The sequence below is a fragment of the Mycteria americana genome, chromosome 2 (genome assembly GCF_035582795.1).
Source record: "Mycteria americana isolate JAX WOST 10 ecotype Jacksonville Zoo and Gardens chromosome 2, USCA_MyAme_1.0, whole genome shotgun sequence".
Taxonomy (NCBI): Eukaryota; Metazoa; Chordata; class Aves; order Ciconiiformes; family Ciconiidae; genus Mycteria; species Mycteria americana.
This window is the reverse complement of record NC_134366.1, coordinates 121,521,247-121,540,172: the sequence shown is the minus strand read 5'-3', so window position 1 is coordinate 121,540,172 and position 18,926 is coordinate 121,521,247. Positions and strand designations below refer to the sequence as shown.

At 42.7% G+C, this 18,926-nt stretch overlaps 1 protein-coding gene across 1 annotated transcript in view; it reads left to right on the top strand.

Annotated features, from left to right (window-relative positions):
- Nucleotides 1–11,846: 11,846 nt before the first annotated feature.
- Nucleotides 11,847–18,926, top strand: part of SMCHD1 (structural maintenance of chromosomes flexible hinge domain containing 1) — a 94,009-nt gene continuing 86,929 nt past the window's right edge. Inside the window, exon 1 of the mRNA XM_075494435.1 lies at nucleotides 11,847–12,236. Within this exon, the coding sequence (XP_075350550.1) occupies nucleotides 12,057–12,236 (180 nt within the window). The 5' untranslated portion in view covers nucleotides 11,847–12,056. The remainder of the gene's footprint in view (nucleotides 12,237–18,926) is intronic.

Genomic DNA, 18,926 nt, shown 5'->3' with positions numbered 1-18,926 from the left:
TTAACAAAAACCTCTTTGCAAAAATCAGTAGTAGTTATACAAGAGTCTTGTAAATAGTCTAGAGAAAGATAGATAGTTTGAAAACAAAGTTTGTCTCTAATTGCTCATAGTCTCAGATTAAACCTCGCTGTATTTCTTGAATATGTATACCAGAGATACCTCTAAGTAGGACAACATATGAATTCTGGCAATATAGCCAATCAGTTGTAGATTTAGCTAATGTTGGATACATTAAAATGGTCTAAAATGAGTCTGCATTCTTCTTGTTAGACCAGTAGGACAGACTCTATTTCATTCTTCTTCCTCAGGAAAGTAGCAATAAAATTAGTGTATGGGGAGCTTCAGTCCAAATACATTGAAGAAAATGTAATCCCATCTCTTGAACACGTACTTCTTTGTTCAGTGCTATGTGGAAGTAGTATCTTCTTATCTACTCTGTATATACCTTTGTGTTTAAAAAAAAAAAAAATCAGCATTTATGTCTTGGATAGATTAGTGTTTGATGGTATTTCCTAATAAAAGTATTGAAGTATTTGAGTGTTTTTAATAGTTCATAAATATCACTGATTCAAATATACAACGATAAAAACAACTTGGCACTCTGTTCAAAAGTTTTTAGCAGCTGATAGCTAAATGAAGTTGCTCCTTAATTCTATAATTAGACACATTGAACCCCAGCTGGCAACAAAGCACTGCACAGCTGCTCACTCACTCTCCCCCCCCCAGTGGGATGGGAGGAGAGAATCTGAAGTGTAAAAGTGAGAAAACTCATGGGTTGAGATAAGAACAATTTAATAATTAAAATAATAATAAATTTTAGTGAAAAGGAAAACAAAAACAGGAGAGAGGAACAAAACCCAGGAGAAAACAAGTGATGATACCCAGCCAGTCCCTGAGCAGCGATCACTTGTTGGCCCCCCAGGGGGATGGGGGAGAGAATCAGAAGGGTAAAAGTGAGAAAACTTGTGGGTTGACATAAAGACAGTTTAATAGGGAAAGCAAAAGCCATGCACGCAAGCAGAGCAAAACAAGGAATTCATTCACTCCTTCCCATGGGCAGGCAGGTGTTCAGCCATCTCCAGGAAAGCAGGGCTCCATCACATGTAACAGTTACTTGGGAAGAAAAATGCCATCACTCCGAACATCCCCCCTTCCTTCTTCTTCCCCAGCTTTATATGCTGAGCACGGCGTCATATGGCATGGAATGTCCCTTTGGGCAGTTGGGGTCAGCTGTCCCAGCTGTGTCCCCTCCCAGCTTCTTGTGCCCCCCCAGCCTACTCGCTGGTGGGGTGGGGTGAGGAGCAGAAAAGGCCTTGACTCTGTGTCAGCACTGCTCAGCAGTGACGAAAACATCCCTGTGCTATCAACACTGTTTTCAGCACAAATCCAGAACATAGCCCCATACTAGCTACTGTGAAGAAAATTAACTCTATCCCAGCCAACATAGTGTGTGAATCTTCTGGCTCTGGTATGAGTATTTTGTTTCAGATATGATAATGATGGCATTATTTAAGCTTCTAACTTTCTGTTCTTTTGTTGTACTCCAGAAGTTTAATTTGACAGCTATAAAAGTTTTCTGATAGGTAGGTTGTCTTTCTGCTTTCTTCTGTTGTCCTCTTTCATTTTACCTTTACAAACTCTTACTTGTTTCTGTAACAACCTAATCCTTATCAAATCTCAGTTCCTTCTCTTTAGAAGCTTTTTTCTTTTGTGATATTTCTAATGTTTTTGTTATCTAAAGCAATATTCTTCTAATTAAGCAAAACTGTGAACCATACAGAATAATCATGTTCCTTTAAAATGTGTGCTTATTTAGGGGCTATGCTCTCTCTTGGCTGCCTGATACCTGTTTGTCTCTGCTTCTATAACCGACTGTTCTTGTGTTTATTAGTACCTGCAGGTTCTTTGCCATGTGGAGTAGTCAGTTGACTAAGTAAATGAAAGCAAAATAAATGTCATTTCCAAGGACTAATACTAACAATGGTAATGGGTTAATGAATCAAGGTCACAACAACGTTCCTTCATGTGCTCGTAAATGCAATATTCTGATATTAAAGCAGTCTGAGTAATAAAAAGTCCACATTTGTAATGTTGGCAACATGTTTTTGTTATTGGGCTGAACTATTGGTCTGTATGTCAGTTGAACTGAATTGACTTTAGAACCAGCTCAGGCTTTGACCTAGGTTCTCTAAAATACTATGGGGAATTTTATGTCACAATATAATATAGATTAACATCAGCCAATGTTTACTAGGTAATATGTCTTCACATTTTAAAATGGAGGTATTTTTTCTATGCTTCTTGAACATGGCTCCTGTGGGACATTTGAAGTCTGGTAGTCAGTAATTTTTTATTTGTATTCTGGAATATGGCTTTTAAATTTACACAATGGACACTACAACATAATTACTGCTTTGATTTTGGGTTTGTTTCTTTTTTTACCAGAGTGCAAAGTCTTAATCAGAATGTACCACTGGCACCTGCACATTTCAGTAGTATGAGTCGTTTGTAAAGTTTTTGGTTTTTGTATTCCCTCATTTATTGCTAGTGTATCTTTTGTACAGTTTACTTAATATGCCTTATGTATTTTTATACTCAATAAAATTTCTTAAACCTGTTTCTCTGAAGGATAGATTCTTACTGCAAATATAGAAACATAAAAAGCACAATTAATTTGATTTTCCTGGAGGAACTAGGTAATTATCTCAGCAGCAGATACTAATTCCCTGACTATCCTTGCTGTTAAATGTGCATTGTGTAGAGGAAAAATAAATATAGAAACATCTGTTTCCTATAAATTGCAAAGGAATAAAAATTGTCTTAACCTTTTTAAAAATTAGATGGCTTTTTAAAAACTCTAAGGAACAGAGGTCCAAGCTACTTTGACAACTGATTTATGTGTGTAGGTATCCCTTCAGCATTAATCTTCCCAACCAACCTTTTGCTATCTTAAGCAATAAAGGACTATTTCCTTTACATGACCACTGTTCCATCTTATAATTTTTTTTTACGTAGTTATAAAAAAAATAACACTTGATGTTGTAGAAGCATGGTAGAACTCTGTGTATAGCTTTGTTCTCTTCCCTGGAGTATGTTATTTTTCAAATTTTCTTGTCAGAAACTCGCATCACTGTCAAGAACTGGGTAGTTCTTTTTGGAGTACTTCTTGAGTGCATCATATGAGCCTGATACGGCTTTTTTAACTTTGCAGTGTCCATTCAGCTCACATGTATGAGGCTACTCGGACCCTTCTCATTGGTTTTGCCAATGTACAGTACTGCACGTCTATGCAAGTCTTTAGTTCCAAGCTGGATAACAATATGTTGTTCTCTGTTGGTTCTGTAATACTTCTAATATTTTGTGTACTTTGGCCTTTAATGGGAGTTCTCATCCCTGCTCCACCTTTTGTGGTAGAATTTAAAAACTATGTATATATTTTTATCTTCTTATTTCTGGAAAGAGTACAAAAGAAGAAAAGGCCAACAGCCGAAGACATTCCCTTTTCAATAAGAAGAGGGGAAACTCCCTGCAGCAATGCTCTGTAGTAAAAAGGAAGTCCATGGTCTTTCATGCCAAGTGACTCTATGTAAAGCAATGGAGATTTTATGGACAAGGGTATGGACTGCTACTTGCCTATGTCTACTCTATAGATTATTTGGTATGTAAATATTTTGAGCACTGCAAAGAATCTGAAGAGACTAAATATATTATCTTTCCACTCTTCTCTGGGGAGAACTGTTTTGTTTTAATACTGGAAACCTTAATGTCTCCTTTCGAGTCAGTTAACCATCTTCCTTTGGCAGTAGTATAGACAGGGAATTGACCTGTTTTTTTCAACACTTGCTCTCTCCAGATTTTTGGCTGTGAAAGGGTGCTGGCATGATGAAATCATGTACTGTTCAGGTCTTTTTCCTTGCAAAGATCTCCACCATATAGGACTATTGTATCTTCATTGGAGTTTTACATTTTAGGTGCTTGTTGAAAGTTTTTGATGGTATCCATTCCTTTTTAAGGAATGGAAGGAGCACAGAAGACTCGTACAGCCCTCAGTGTCCTCACTGGATGAGAGACTACTGATGCCTTAGCCAACGTGATATCTCAGGGAAGTGCACTGACATCTTCAGTCCTGTATCAGGAGATTGGCAGAGACTGTTCAGTCATCTGGAGAAAACTCTTAATTTTGCAGGCTTTTTCTGTAGAACTTGATTTGTCTACAGGATTTTTCTAGCAGATGTCAGTTTGCATCAGTACAACAGCAAGAGCTCACAGAAGATTACCTGCATGCAGTTTTGCTGTCTGTTTTTCAGATCTGCAGATTGAAAATTTACTAGAGGAATAAAAGGCAATTATTACTTATCACAGGTCAGGCAACAGTAATGATTCCCAAGCAGAGAAAACGCTCTAGATTATTGCTCACACTTGAGACTGTCCATGGTACTGGTCTGACTGTAGGGTAGTATATAAAACATTACAGATGCCACTTCTGTAGTGCTCTACTCCCCTCTGGAGAGTGGACCTTTTGTGAACCCCAGTTCATAAGGGTCTACCAGTCCCAGTATTCGCCTGAAGTAGATAGGATCACATGTCTGTCTACAGGATGATTGACTGTGTTGTCCCTCCATTCCAGAAAGACCTCATCAACAGCTTCGTGATAACAAGGAGTCTTTGTGATGTGTGGTCTGTATGGTGTTTTCCCTAGCACCTCATGCCTGAGATCACAATTTGAATTGGCAGTGTCTTATCTGATCAGCATTTCAGTCTTAAGAACCCTTTGCACAGGGATAAGATTTAAAAGGCACATGAAATTGTCTGTTACCCCAATTTCACCTCCACTGAAATATTTACCAGTTTGGCGAGACTCCAAGGCAGAAGGAAAGACAGGTGGTGATGGAATGCCTATAAATATTTTGAAACAAGCAAGATGTACAGAATTTTGTTTCACTTTTCATACCAGGATTCAGAATAGTGAATGCCTTTGTATCAGTAAAAATCACATGGCCCTTTGAGAATACTGAACACTAGCACAGTCACGCATGACTACTGGTGCACCCAGCTGAAAGGAAAGTCCTTCACTATTCTGCCTGGAAAAGAGCACCTGGAGTTACCAGTTCTAATTATCTGGAAGGTCTTAATTAGCAAGGGTCATTACATTACATGTGAAGTGCAGAGAGGACACCAAAGTAATGGCCTCTCCTTGACTAATACTGTAGAGTGACTTACTGTCCTCTCCCCCTCCCAAGGGTTCGGCCATCAGTTGTAAGAAAGTCATAAGGAAAGCTGCAGAGTAGCGTCACACAAGGTAAGAAAGGGAAAACTACAGCCAGAGGTTGTACTGTTCAGACAAATGTAGGTTTTTTAAGAGGAAAACCACCAACTTGAAAGATACAAAATTGTAAAGGAATAAACAAGAAATCAGAGAATGGCAATTCAGCATTGCTGAGGATCTCTTCCAGCAACCAGCAAAGATCAACCTTTCCCACCTGACTGATTAGTCGGAAGATACTCCTCGGGTGTTTTATCGTGGGTGCTGAGCACACAAATGCTTAGCCTAGAAGCTCCTTACATCCTAGCTGGCTTTTGCATGCGCTACAACAAAACCTCTGTGATACATGCTTACAGAGTCTCTGCCCGGCAAAAGACACCCATGATGAGAAAGACAGGGCAATTGTTACTGTGTCACTATCCCAAAATCTGGAGCATGGGGCAATGCCGTGCAGACACATCTAAATGACTAAGCAGTCAACCGGCCTTGCCTGGCCTTTTGGCTTGGACTCCATGATGCCGCTGCTACTGGACCTGGTGATGAAGGCACTCCTTGATGGTTCAGGAGAAAGCAGCCATTAGTCCAGGGTAAAAGGGAAGAGTGAGAAAACAGTGCCAAAAGCCAAGGTGACAGCAGGAGTAAAAGGAGGAAGCAGCCTTCCACAAAAAAAGCAAGTAGTAATGATGCTCAGCTACAAAAAGACTGGAAGATACTCAAATAAGACCCTGTAGCAGCAATATCAACTTGAATTGAAAAGCATAATGTCCCACACATGTAGTAGGACCTTTTCTGTGACAATGTATTTATGAAATTTTCCTATTTCTTACACATCTCACAGGAGAGAATGATGTATTTGATCCCAGTCTTTATGACTTGTAAGAGTGTGGTTGGAGGGACTTCTTCAGACATGGTCTTAAAAAAAAAAAATCTTTGCAAGCATAACAGCAACAGCTTTCTATTAAAATATTAATGCTTGAAGACATTAATCTTATACACCAACAGCCTTTCCACAAATTAAAAACTTTTTTCTCCCAATGTGTATCTGTCAGATACTTATTTTCACGTACTCGTTCAAGAATCATTCATGTTTCTTTGTCTCACAGAGGAAGAAAGTTTTTAAGGTTTGGTCCATCCTCATTCACTTCCCATGAGAGAGGTGACTGGTACCCACAAGATGCAGTGAATTGCTATCAAGCTTATTTCATGACCACTGCATTTTTGGCTGCAGTCATTTGTCCCTGGCAGGTGAATGGCAAGAACTTCTTGCTAGTTCACTTTTCACAGAGGTGCCCTGGTATTGCCATGGTTTCCCTCAAAGAGCTCCATGACAACCCTAGGAGAGCTGCCGGGCTAAATCCTACAAGTATCCAACTAGTCTGGTGTCCTCCTTCCAAATACGGCTTTGGAAAACAGTGCAAAAAACTCTGGAACGATCAGATATGGGATGACTTGTTTTCCAACTTAAACTCTTCCTACTCAGTAATATTTGGATATTTTATCCTAAGGCCAAAGTATATGATTTGTATGTCTCCCGGTAATAATTTCATTATTTATTTTTTCTGGTTCTTTATCTCCTTCCTATTCATATAAAGAAAAAAATTGTTTTAAATCTCACTAAATTATTAATTCTCATTATGTGAAAACATATTTCACAGTTCAGTCAAATATTTTATGAGAAGTACATCTTCCTATCAGTTCTGCATGGTTTGTAATATGGCTCCATGTCCCTTCTTCTTGCTTTATATGATAGACTGGAAGTTCCTGATTATCTTTACTATTTTTATACTTTTAATTATAATATTTTCTTAGTTCAGAAGTCCCAGTCATCTCAGGCACACTTTCCACAACTAGTTATATCCTATCTGTAGTCACCAGAGCCATTACTTCCACTGGATTTTAAATGAGCATGTCACATTGTATTTTTGTTAACAAAGTACGCAATGAACAGTGAGAATTTACATGAGTTTTACTCACAAAGCGCAGCTGACAGTTAATTTGGACCACAGGAGGGTGAACGAATGGTTCATTGTCCCTCCTCCACCATCTCTTCCTGTGTTGCCTTCAATTTTTAAAAACATAATTTAATCTGTTATCGCATTGGTCAGGTATCTCAGAACCATGGACTGTCTTTACAGTCCTCTCAACTAACTGGATTGTGTTTCACAACTTTTGTCACTTTAGTTGCTCACTCATTTTTTTCAAGTTACTGAGAGGTAAACGAAAAAAGAAAAAACAGATAGCACTTCAGTAACCCACTTGTCCACATCTACCTTAGCTTGCACGTTATGGTGACAATTCACTGTTTATTTCTGTTCTTTGGTTTCTGTCTCTCTGTCGCGGATGGAGTGAGCATGCACTTCACTTGTAAGAGAGAAGTAAAAATACAGTTTATTGATACAGAACAGGGAGTTAACAAAGTTCAATGCGACAGTGTTTTAACAAGATTCGATGGCAAGGTACACTTGATTATTTACTGCATAGAGGACAGGGTCAGACAAAACTCTCAGGGAGACCCTCCCGTTGAGTCACGAGGTTTGGAAAAAGATCCCCTTGCTTTCTAAACTCCTTCTCAGAGAGGAGTCTAGGTGCGGCTAGATCCAGTCCTAGTCCCAGACTTGGTCAACGCTTTATGTCTAAAGGATTATATGTGCGCAATCAATCCTTTCTATTGCTTAGCCAAGATTTCAAAGTGTAGCATGCTATTAGTCACTTACCGAGGATCTGTTGTGGCAAGGAATCTCTCAACCTCGAGGAGTAACCTTGAGAGGCGTCCCTGCTCAAGGGGAGGTCCTGGCGTGCAGCCCGCTGCCGTGCAGGAGAGCTCACAGGGTCCTGGGCTGTCCACTGTTTAAGGAGTAAGATGATTGACTTTTGGTCATATTTGCATATCAGCAAGACGTTTAGATCCCTGCTTCAGGCAGCCCTTGGCTGCTTTGTTGCCATTCGTCCTCAAGGTCCAGCATAAGCTGGATGCAGCTATCGGGATGACTCCCACTGATGGTTACTGCTTGCAGGGGGCAGGCGGGGAGCACATCAGGCACTTTTCTGAGTAATGAAGCTATTGTTTCGCAGCTCAGAGGTTCAAGTAACGACACTGGTTTATTTCCCACCTCAGGGGTTCTCACTAAGGTACTTTTTGTAACAGGCCTTTGTGTCAAAGGTCTATGGAGTTCCAAATGCAAGATGCCACAGGCTCCTCTTCTTAGATATAAAACCTTTGCTACCTTAAGGAAGAGCAGTGCTTTTTGTTAGGTAATTTGGAGTTTGTAGTTTTGTACCTGCAAAGCATACATAGGCAGTAGCATCCAGTATCACTCAATAGACTGTGCCACTGCAACAAGCCCTACTAAAGGGGCTGTGTGCTTTATTCTAGTGAAGACACAGCGATTTTCATTACATGCATACAAGATATTTACTATCTAAAAATGTCCAGTGCTGGAACTTAGTTCGTATTCTCCCTTAACACAAAGAAATCAGATACTTAACTTATTCCTTGAATGAAAAAATTAGATACAGGCAGGACATAATGATAAATACATTCTCACACACCCATAAAAAACACATTCCTGAGCCTCATCTGAAATATCAAATGGCAAGGTGAACAAATAATTGGCTACTCTACTGCTACTATTACTTTTGAAAAATAACATGACACCTTAGTTTAAAATCCAGTAGATCAATATAAGCAATATTCCTTCTTCCAGCAAAGAAAGTTCTTTTCCATGAGGACTGAAAATGATTGCTCCGTTGTTAATAGACCAAAATACTTCATACTGCAGAATTAAAACTTTGCAACTGCAGGCACTCTTTAAACCAGCTTGCAGATAGGCTGAATAACAAGGACCTTATTTTCATGCAAGTGAAGTGCCTGCTTTTCAGGTAGAATATTCATTTTTGAAACTAGATGAATGTGCTGGTTTTGGCTGGGATAGAGTTAATTTTCTTCACAGTAGCTAGTTATGGGGCTGTGTTTTGGATTTGTGCTGAAAACAGTGTTGATAGCACAGGGATGTTTTCGTTACTGCTGAGCAGCGCTGACACAGAGTCAAGGCCTTTTCTGCTCCTCACCCCACCCCACCAGCGAGTAGCCTGGGGGGGCACAAGAAGCTGGGAGGGGACACAGCTGGGACAGCTGACCCCAACTGCCCAAAGGGACATTCCATGCCATATGATGCCATGCTCAGCAATAAAAGCTGGGGAAGAAGAAGGAAGGGGGGGACGTTTGAAGTGATGGCGTTTGTGTTCCCAAGTCACCGTTACGCGTGATGGAGCCCTGCTTTCCTGGAGATGGCTGAACACCTGCCTGCCCATGGGAAGGAGTGAATGAATTCCTTGTTTTGCTTTGCTTGTGTGTGTGGCTTTTGCTTTCCCTATTAAAATGTCTTTATCTCAACCCATGAGTTTTCTCACTTTTACCCTTCCGATTCTCTCTCCCATCCCCCTCGGGGGGAGTGAGCGAGCGGCTGTGTGGGGCTTAGTTGCCAACTGGGGTTAAACCACAACAATAAAATAATTCACCAGTTTTTTTTTCCCCGAAGTAGTCAGCATTCTAAAATGGAAGTGCTGCCTCAAGTCTAGCAATACTTTACAAGTATGCTGAAAAACAAAATTCTGTTTAACGAACTCATAAAGTAACGAGGTTTGATACGCCCTCCCAAATTTCATCAAGTCATCATTTAGAGGGGTCTGAGTCACAGCCTATATAAAAACTCTCAAGAGACCCTTTCTCTCTTAACTGGGTAGCACAAATGCTCTTTGTTCTTGCAAAACTCTGCAGCGCTCAGTCCCACTATGCAATCTGCTTTCTTATAGTGTAACTGCATGAACCTCAGTTCTTGCACAACGGGTTTTTTTCTGTTATTTGTCACTTTCACTGTTTTACAAACCTCCCCTACATGCCGGCACAATTCTTTCCGTTCAAAGGTAAGAGTCCTTAAAACAGAAGCAGCTGCACTATTCTGAGCATTCCTGTTTGTTTGTACCTTTTCTAGACAAGCAGGACAGAACGCGTAGGAGGAGGACTGTGTTCCTTCAGATAGTTTTCTCTTTCATTTCATATTCCTGTCCTAAGAAGACTACACACCCTATGTACCCCTTGAGCACTGCTAAATGAGAGATCAGTGAACATGCAATTTTGTACCAAGAAAGCTTGAAAGTAATTAATTTACAATTGGGGAGGTGGGGGGGGAATATAATCTTTTTAGAGGGCCTGAAGGTCAAAGATCAAAGTGTCCAGCCATATGTCTTCTAGATCTCAATCTGTACAAGCAGTTGTATCGGACAATGAAAATGTCACCCTCAAATTAAAGAGTGACTACAAACAAAAATGTTTCCACTTACATAATTTATGCATTCTTAGACCAGAGACTTCTCTCAGAAATGACAGCAAATACTGAGGAAACTATTTTATAAAGTGTTACGCTCAACTGACAGTACTGAAACGCTATGTATACACTCAGAATGTAAGAACATCACGCAGCATGAAACAATGAACTGCAAGCACAACAAGAACACACAAAACGCAGAACACATTCAGTTTCTCCGAGTTAACCCCATCAGAAGCATAAGCTGCACCTTCCGGAAACCTGAACGCATAAATTGTGATTATAGAATTTATTTCTCTAAGCTTGTTTATAAAGTGTATCCCAGCTACGCCCCTATTTTTTAAGATAGGAGGAAAAGCTATTAGTGTGCCCTACAATGAATGACAAATCAAAAGCTCCTGACAAGTATGTTTCACTGGTTCCTTAAAGACCACAAAGACTGTATTTATTTCTTGAATTATTTTATTTCAACTGCAGTTTTGCAGCTATTCTAGTCCTGTCGTTCTTCTATAACGGCATAATGCAAAAGTCCTGAGGGTTTTGCATATACAAAAAACCAAGAACTTTGTTAGATTTTAATTAAATTCTAATTGAAATTTGATTTTTAAGACTGAAGACAATACACCAACGCTTTTCCTCCAGAGGAGGAAAGCCTTTCAAGCATTAAACATTAAACAGAATAAACAACGGCTTATGGATCTCGATCGCCCAGTGCATTTTAAGGCAGACGAACCAGGACTTGACGCCTCCGGACGGAAGCCAAACCCGGCCGCGCCAACCCCGCGGAGAAGCCTCTCCGTTACGCCACCGCTACAGCTGCCGGGCACAGCGCTGCCGCACACGCCACCGCCTGGGCTCAGCCCGGCCTCAGCCGAGGCGCTGCCGGGCGCCGCTGCCCGGGGCGGGGTGGGGACGTGTCCGCCAGGCGACGGCAGCCCGCCGGCGGCTCTGCCCGCCACGCAGGGCCCCCCCGCCCGGAAGAGGCGGCGGGCAGCGGCCTCGGGCGCGTCAACAGCGGAGCGGGTGCGACGGCCGGGCGCAGCACGCGGTCCCCCCGCCCAGGCCGCCTACGCGCCTCCTGCGGCGGCGGCGGCAGCAGCAGCAGCGGCGGCAGCGCCGCTCAACCCGCTCCGGCCCCGCCCCGCCCGACGGCGGCGGAAGTGGCGCGGGCGGCGGGCGTGAACTCGTTCCGAGGTCGCGGCGCTGGGCTCGCTTTCGCTTCCCGGCCGCTCCCCTAGCGGCGGCACGGCCGTCGCCGCGCGCAGCGCCCCCACCGCCGTCCCGGCCTCGGCCATGCCCGGCGGCGCCTCGGCCCCCGCCTCCCGCCTGGCTCCTCCCCCTTCCCCGGCCGGGGCTTCCGCGCGCGGGACGGGCAGCGCCAGGCGGGGGAGCTCGCGGGCCAGGCAATAGATACCGCTGCTGCCGCCGCCATCGCTGCGGGACGGCTCTCGTCTCCTCCGCTTCCCAACATGGCAGCGGCGGCGGGAGGCAGCCGCGGGGCCCGCAGGCCGGTGCTGCTGACGCCTCGCGGCATCGGGGACCGCACCGTGTTTCTCTTCGACCGGCGCCGGGAGCAGGCGGATCCGGACGAGAAAGTGCTCAGCTACGGCAAGGACAACTACCGCGGCTTCCGCAGCGCCGTCTGCCAGGTGCTGGCGGGGGGGGGGGTGCGGGGGGAGGGAGGGCGAGCGCGGCGGCGGCGGGGCCGGCCGCGGCGTTAACGTCCCTCCGGCGGCGGCGGCGGCAGGCGCGGGCGAGGGGCGCCGTGCGCCCCAACCGCCGCCAACGTTCCGCCCGCGCGCGCGGCCGGGCCTCGCGGCGCGGGGGGTGGCCGGCACGTGCCGCAGCCCCACGTGCGAGGGGAGGCGCGAGCTGGGCCGGCCCCGGCGGCGCGCGCCCGGCCGGGGACCGTTGGGCGGCCGGGGGCGGCGGGGGGGGGGGGGGGCCGCCTCCTCCGCCTTGCCTCCGTCCCCCAAACTTTGTTGCCGGGACAGGGGGGCGGGCGTCGAGGAGAGGCTGCGCCCGCTGCCTTGGCGTCCCCTTCCCCCGGGCGCCGCGCACGCCGCGCTGAGAACGCCCGTCCGGAGCGGCGGCAGGGCGGCCGGCGGCGCGCCGCGGCGCAGCAGCCCCTGGCGACGGGCAGGAAGGGAGCGGGCGGCCCGCGAGCTCCCCCGCGCGGTGAACCGGCGGCGGCGGCGCAGGGCGGCGTCCTCGGGCACGGTGCGGCGCACCGGAGGGCCGGAGCGGTGGCATTTCTGCTGTCCAAGGTGTCGGCCGTTAGCGCCGGTCGCTTCCCGTCTTGAGGCCTCTGACTGTCTCTGCGAGGTCCGCAGTGGTGGTGCCATTTAAATACTTCACCTGGCCGGTTCTTGGTGTCGCGTGTGTGCTTTCGGTTCCGTTTCCTCTCGTTATGCGAAATAAGAGCTTAGTCTGGCTTCACATCTCTTGGAGGTGGAGATTTCTTTCAACATACGGGCTGTTTACTTTGCTAGTGATACCAGTAGGCATCGCCCTTTTTCTGTCACGGTTTCGTTTTCTGAGGGAGTAGTAAATGCCATAAACCTGTTGGCTGCCTGCATATGTTTTATATTGTGAAGCTCACAGGAAAATCAGCTGTAAATTACGCACTGATTTAGTCTGCTAAAACATTCCGGTTTAGTTTCTTTATCCAGAGTAATTTGCACTTTGTTCTCTAGGATATAAACTCTTCGAGGAAATTGCTTGGTTTGTGCTATGTCTGGGCAGTGTTTAATGTAAGGGTTTCCTACCGCGATGGAAGCTGAGTTGTCAATGTCAGCAGGAATAGCTGTCACACATGACTACCTCCCCCTTGCACAGTTCTACTTCAGTGTTCGAAATGGCATATCCACAGTCTGTTAGAGGTGCTGAATCTGTACTACTACTTAAGGTGCTACTACTCAGCAGTAACTTGGCTATTGAGTGTTAACACATCCCTTGATCTGATCGGAGCCCCTGAAGTACAAAAGACTGGAAGAAACAAGTAACTGAATGGAATAAAGAAATCAGTACACTTTATGCAGTGTAACATTCTGAGAAGTTAGGCAGTGGGGTGGGTTCATGGCCTTCTAAGAACCAACATCCTCCTTAATGGAGCATCATTATAGGGTTCGTATCTCCTATGCGTAATTATAAGTATTACGTGATTTCCTCCAAGAGTTGTCTTAATGGATCCCATCTCAACTGTACCTAGCGAATGAATTGCAAGGATACTTCATATTTTCAGTAGTCAGGGCAAAAATGTTGATGATTAACCCATCTTTTTTCTTAGCTTTTGTAATTAATTGATGGGCTGAGGTTAACACTAGTTTGCAACTTGTTACAGGCAAGGCACTCTTTCTTTTCATGGTTTTTTTTTATATATGCTGCACACTCCAGTGACTTCTGTTTCCGTGCATCCTCACGGTGTTCAGTAATTCACAGAACTTTTGGCGTATTTGCGGTCTTAAACAGAAATAATCCATCATCACAAGATGTGACAAATCTTGGGTACAAACAGCTTTAGAGTTTTCTTATCTCAAAAGTGTATTGACATTGTGGAGTTGGTACTTCAGTGCCATTGGGCAGACCGCTCAGATGTGCAACATAGCATTTGAAAAGTCTGGTGCTGCAAAGCAGAACTTGATGTGTTTGGATTTGATGCCTGTGAAAGTAAAATTTTCAAGTATAGTTTCTTACCATGTCAACACCGTAATCCTTATCACCAGACCTGGTGGCTGTTTGGGGGTGTTAAGGATAATAGAGTTGGTGCTCTTATAAACTTGTGCAACAAGAACCTCAAATGATCATTCCCTTAGAGAAAGGCCTTCTCCAATAATGTGTTGACTGTCTGCGAGTTCAGGGATGCCTCTGTCACAGCTAATTTCAGTGTGGTGACTCTTTGCACCTTGGAGCTTTCATTATCTTATATATGGGACATCGAACTCTGAAAGCATGTGGAGACAGATGGTTTGACATGACCAGTAAATGCTGGTACAGTGAGAACTGGACAGGCTAAGGTCCAGGAAGTTTGATGTCTGAGTTTGACGTCTCCCACAGCAACAGCACACAGGTTCTTGTTACACTTCTGGAAAAGCATTCTGGCATCTCGGTGCCTCTGGGAGTTTTGCACATTGTTTGTATTTCTCTGCGTTGTACTCCAAAGTGCTAAATTTCTGGTCTCTTGAAAGTTGCACCCAACTGCTTTCACGAAAAAGGTGATGAACGGGTTCACCTGATTGGGACAGACTTTCCCCACTTCATGGTGGTGCAAACGTGTCAGGGAAATCATGAAAGTTCAGGAAAAAAGATTCTTTTGATAAGCAAGTTTTGAATTGTTCAGGCTAAGATGAAGTGGAATGTTGTATTCGCTTTTCTACAATTAAAGCTATTGGAGACCATCTGAGTGTGTGATCAGGCAAATGTCGCATACGTAGCAGTGTCGTTTCCACAGGTGTCCTGTCTGGTGGCTCAACCTCAGTACAGGCTCAGCTTTAAATCGACTTCCATTGGCAGTTTGTCGTGCAACTGAATGGTTCTACTGTAGCAGCAAAGGTGCACATACGTTTTCCAGTCTGCCAGCCGGGGTGTGGGGGTGGTAATGTCTGACAAGGGTGCCAGAAATATTAAGCTCTTGGAACTATTTCTGCTGTGAATATCTTCCTGTGGCGTAAGAGAATTCCTTTGGATATAACTGGATACGTAGGAGTCAAAGGAGAATGTAAAGCTTGAAGAAAATAATTAAACCTGATTGCAGTATGTGATGATTCTGGGTTGAAAATACTTGAATGCCTGAAGGCATGGTCTTAGGCTGCTACTTCTGAGACTTACTTCTTTTCATACTGCAGAGAGAAGGTATTTTCCTGTTTGTGTAGTGAGATAACTGATTCTTGAGACAAGAGATTCAGGCACTGAGAGGTTGATTTAGGAGCTGATTCATGTCCTCACGGTCCATTGTCATATAAAATATTCCTCTGTTAAAATATTCTTTATTAATTTTTGAAACTTTTGTTTGTTTTTTTTTAAGCAAATATTTGTTGTCATCTTATGAAAGTTTTTTACTGTCCCCTAACAACAAGTTAATGCATGGCAGTGTGGTTGGGTGTGGCTTTATACACTGATAAGTTAGCTTTTCCTTCTGAGTGTGTGTGTGGGAAAGATTAAAAAACCCCCAAACTTATAAAAGAAGCTGGAGCATATATAGTCTTCGTTCTTCTTCCTTGCAGTGATCAATCCTAAAGCAGAAACCTCTTAATTAAAAATGATATGTTAGCTTGATTATTCCATTGGAGCACTGTCAAGCATGTGTGGAGCAGTCATGTAATTTCAGTCTCCAGAACCATGAAGTTTTAAGGTGAATAAGTGAATTAAATATGGAGTTTCACCTGTTCTTGGGAGTACTATTGCTTGTACACCTGCCTGTTGTCTTCTGTTAGGTATATGCCCCACTGCTTGTCCTGTTGTTTAGAGTATAATTGGAAAATATTTACCTGCAATGAGCAGAATGGAGCTAAATTTTGTTGGCAGCTAATCCTAGATCCCTTGCTCACATTGTCCAGGTACACAGTGAAGCTGGAGCACTTCAGTTTGTTGCTAAGCTGGCGGGAATCCTTCCAGGCACTTAGAGGGGTTACACTCCTTTTAAAGCAGAAAGGTATCTGTGCTGAAAACTGCACAAAAGTTTTGCTGTGTGTGAAGAGGTTTTTGAGAGGCTTTGAGGTGAAGTACCAGTCTGAAGAGAGCTAATGGTACTAAAATTAGTGTTACTACTGAAATAGGAACTGAACACATTTGTAAAGTCTTCTTTAATTCTTTTGAAACTTTTCATCATTGTTGTGACCTCCTTGTTTGAAATAATATATAGGAAGTATAGATCTGTAATCTGTTTAGAAAGTAGATATCTGTAATTTAAGTAAGTACTCAAAATTCAGACATTGCAATAAACCAAAATATTTTGCTTTTGATCTTTTGTCACATCTTTGGTTGAGCTTCCCATTGTATCCTAACAGTCTATCTACTATTTAAACAGATTATTTTGCCAGTCCACCAAAATAAATTCCAGTGTATCAGTAAGCTAAGAGGCAGAAAAGGATGTTCGTTAAGAGAGAGTATGGGGAAGAAGCATAGCTGTGGTGGAAACTCAAGAAATAAGTGTAATTTTTTTTTTTCCTGTGAACATTTCCTTGCCAATGCCTAATAAATAATGTATAATGAAATTATTTGTGATCAGTGAAAAAATATTAGCAACTTCTGCTGTTTGCATCACCAGAGGGTAATTCTTAAATGTATTTAAGAGGTATTTGGATTACTTACTAAGATACTGTTCTGATAAATTTGCTCAAAAGTACTTCCATTCTTAATGATGAAATCAATCCATCTTGCAATAATTATATTTTTGTTTTATAAAACCTATGTTCATTTACTCATTTACTTTTCAAGATTCTGTATGATCAGAAACTAAAAATAGATACATTTTAAACATGCTGTGCATACACAAAACAAGTTTTTACTTGATTTTTAGAGAAAGTGTTGGAGGTACTCGTATAAGATGCAACAATAGTGTGAGTTTTCTCCAAAACTGTCATATTGTATTTCAGGCTTCACTGAAATGCTTGTGTATAGCATCTTCATTACTGACATTTCAGTGGGAAGAAGGGTGCAGTTTGCATACCTTTGTGCACTTAGGTACTACCTTACTATGCGTTGACTGATTTGGAAAGCGTTGTGGTTTTTACGTTCCTGCTGAAATTTGAGTGCTGGCGATATGGTCAGATGCAGAGTGTCTGCGTTCCTTTAGCATTCGTTATCCAGGTGCAGCATCTTAGATGTGACCAAGTATTTTTTGCTTTTCCGAATTCTTGTTACTTTAACAAGTGGTGCCATACAAAGTATTTTCATGGTGGAAGCTGTATGGAGTTGATGTCAAAATTCTGGCTGATAGCTGCACTCATTAATACTTGTGATTGTGCTCTTAGACACAATGGCTTGTGAAGGTCTGGTGAAAGATACAGTATTTGTCTAGACTCTGAATAAGTCTAGTGATGACAGCATGCTCTTTGTGTAAATTCTAGGGTCCCCAGCTTCTTTCCGCTTGTTAAATCTTGCAAATCTTGAAGAGATGTCTGAGTTAACTCATTGTTCTGGACAAGATTTCATAGGTTTATGCATGTGGCTTCTGTCATACAATTTCCCTCTCTTCTTTTTCTCTCTGTTTTTCCACCAAAATTATGATAGAGCTTTACTTTAAGATACCGCATAAAAACTTCTTCTGTTACTGGATCTTGTGACAGGTAGCAATGTTCTTAGTGTTTCTGTTGAACCATCTGTTAACTTCTTAACACCTTTCATTGATATCTTTTTGTAAATATTTAGAAGTGTATCAATTGAACTTCTGAAAGTAGTGAAACTTTTAAGTAGGACGGAGGATGAGCCACTTGGAGTTTTGCAAAAGTTGTCTTCTGTAATTCGTTCTTTAGATGGAGGTGAGTCTGTCGATAAAGGATGGTTGGAAAATGTCTCGGAACACTAGTGTTCACTGCTGGTTTTTGTCTGTGTGACCATCTGCCCAGAAGATACAGGCTACTGGGTGTTCCTATATTTCTGTAATATACAACTCTTTGCTTTGAGCTCCAAGAAATGATTAAAAATAATTTCTATCTTTTTTTAATTCAACTACTTTTATAGACACTTTTGGATCCCCTTTCTGTTGGTGTCCAAAGATGATATACGTATGTGTTCTGACATTAGGCAAGCTCATTGAGATTATGATTAAAGATGGCTGTTATCATACTTGCTCTGCTACCATAGTGCTTGGTACCAGATCCTCAGCAGGTTGTCATCATGTTGAGACTAGCTGACCCAACAGTGGACTGGAAAAGTTTATCTGATTAGCACTCTTATCAGTTACATACAGTTGTTCTCAATTACTTCCAGCAAGGTCTTTGTCTCCACTTAATCTGTTTATATCTTAGTTTTTGTATTTGCTAATTTGTATGATTGACCTTAATATTATCTAGTTGTATGAATAATTGAGGGAGATGATACAAATATCTCAGTATCCATAAGCACTACTGAGAGACAGTTCTTGGTTTGAAAATGTGTGATTTGAGAACAAAATCCTTTTCCTTAAACATGTTTTATAGTTTCATCCATTTGTTGATCTAAGAGATTTCTCTCAATTTGGACTGATAATTCTTTTTAGTGTGGCATAAAGCGGGATAGCTAACTGATAAGTGTATATCTTTCAGGTGATAAATTGGCAAATAGCATGGGACGTTCAGTTAATCACATGCGAAGTTACAGAAGGCTACAGGCCTCTTGAAGTTTGGATGTGGCATTTAGGT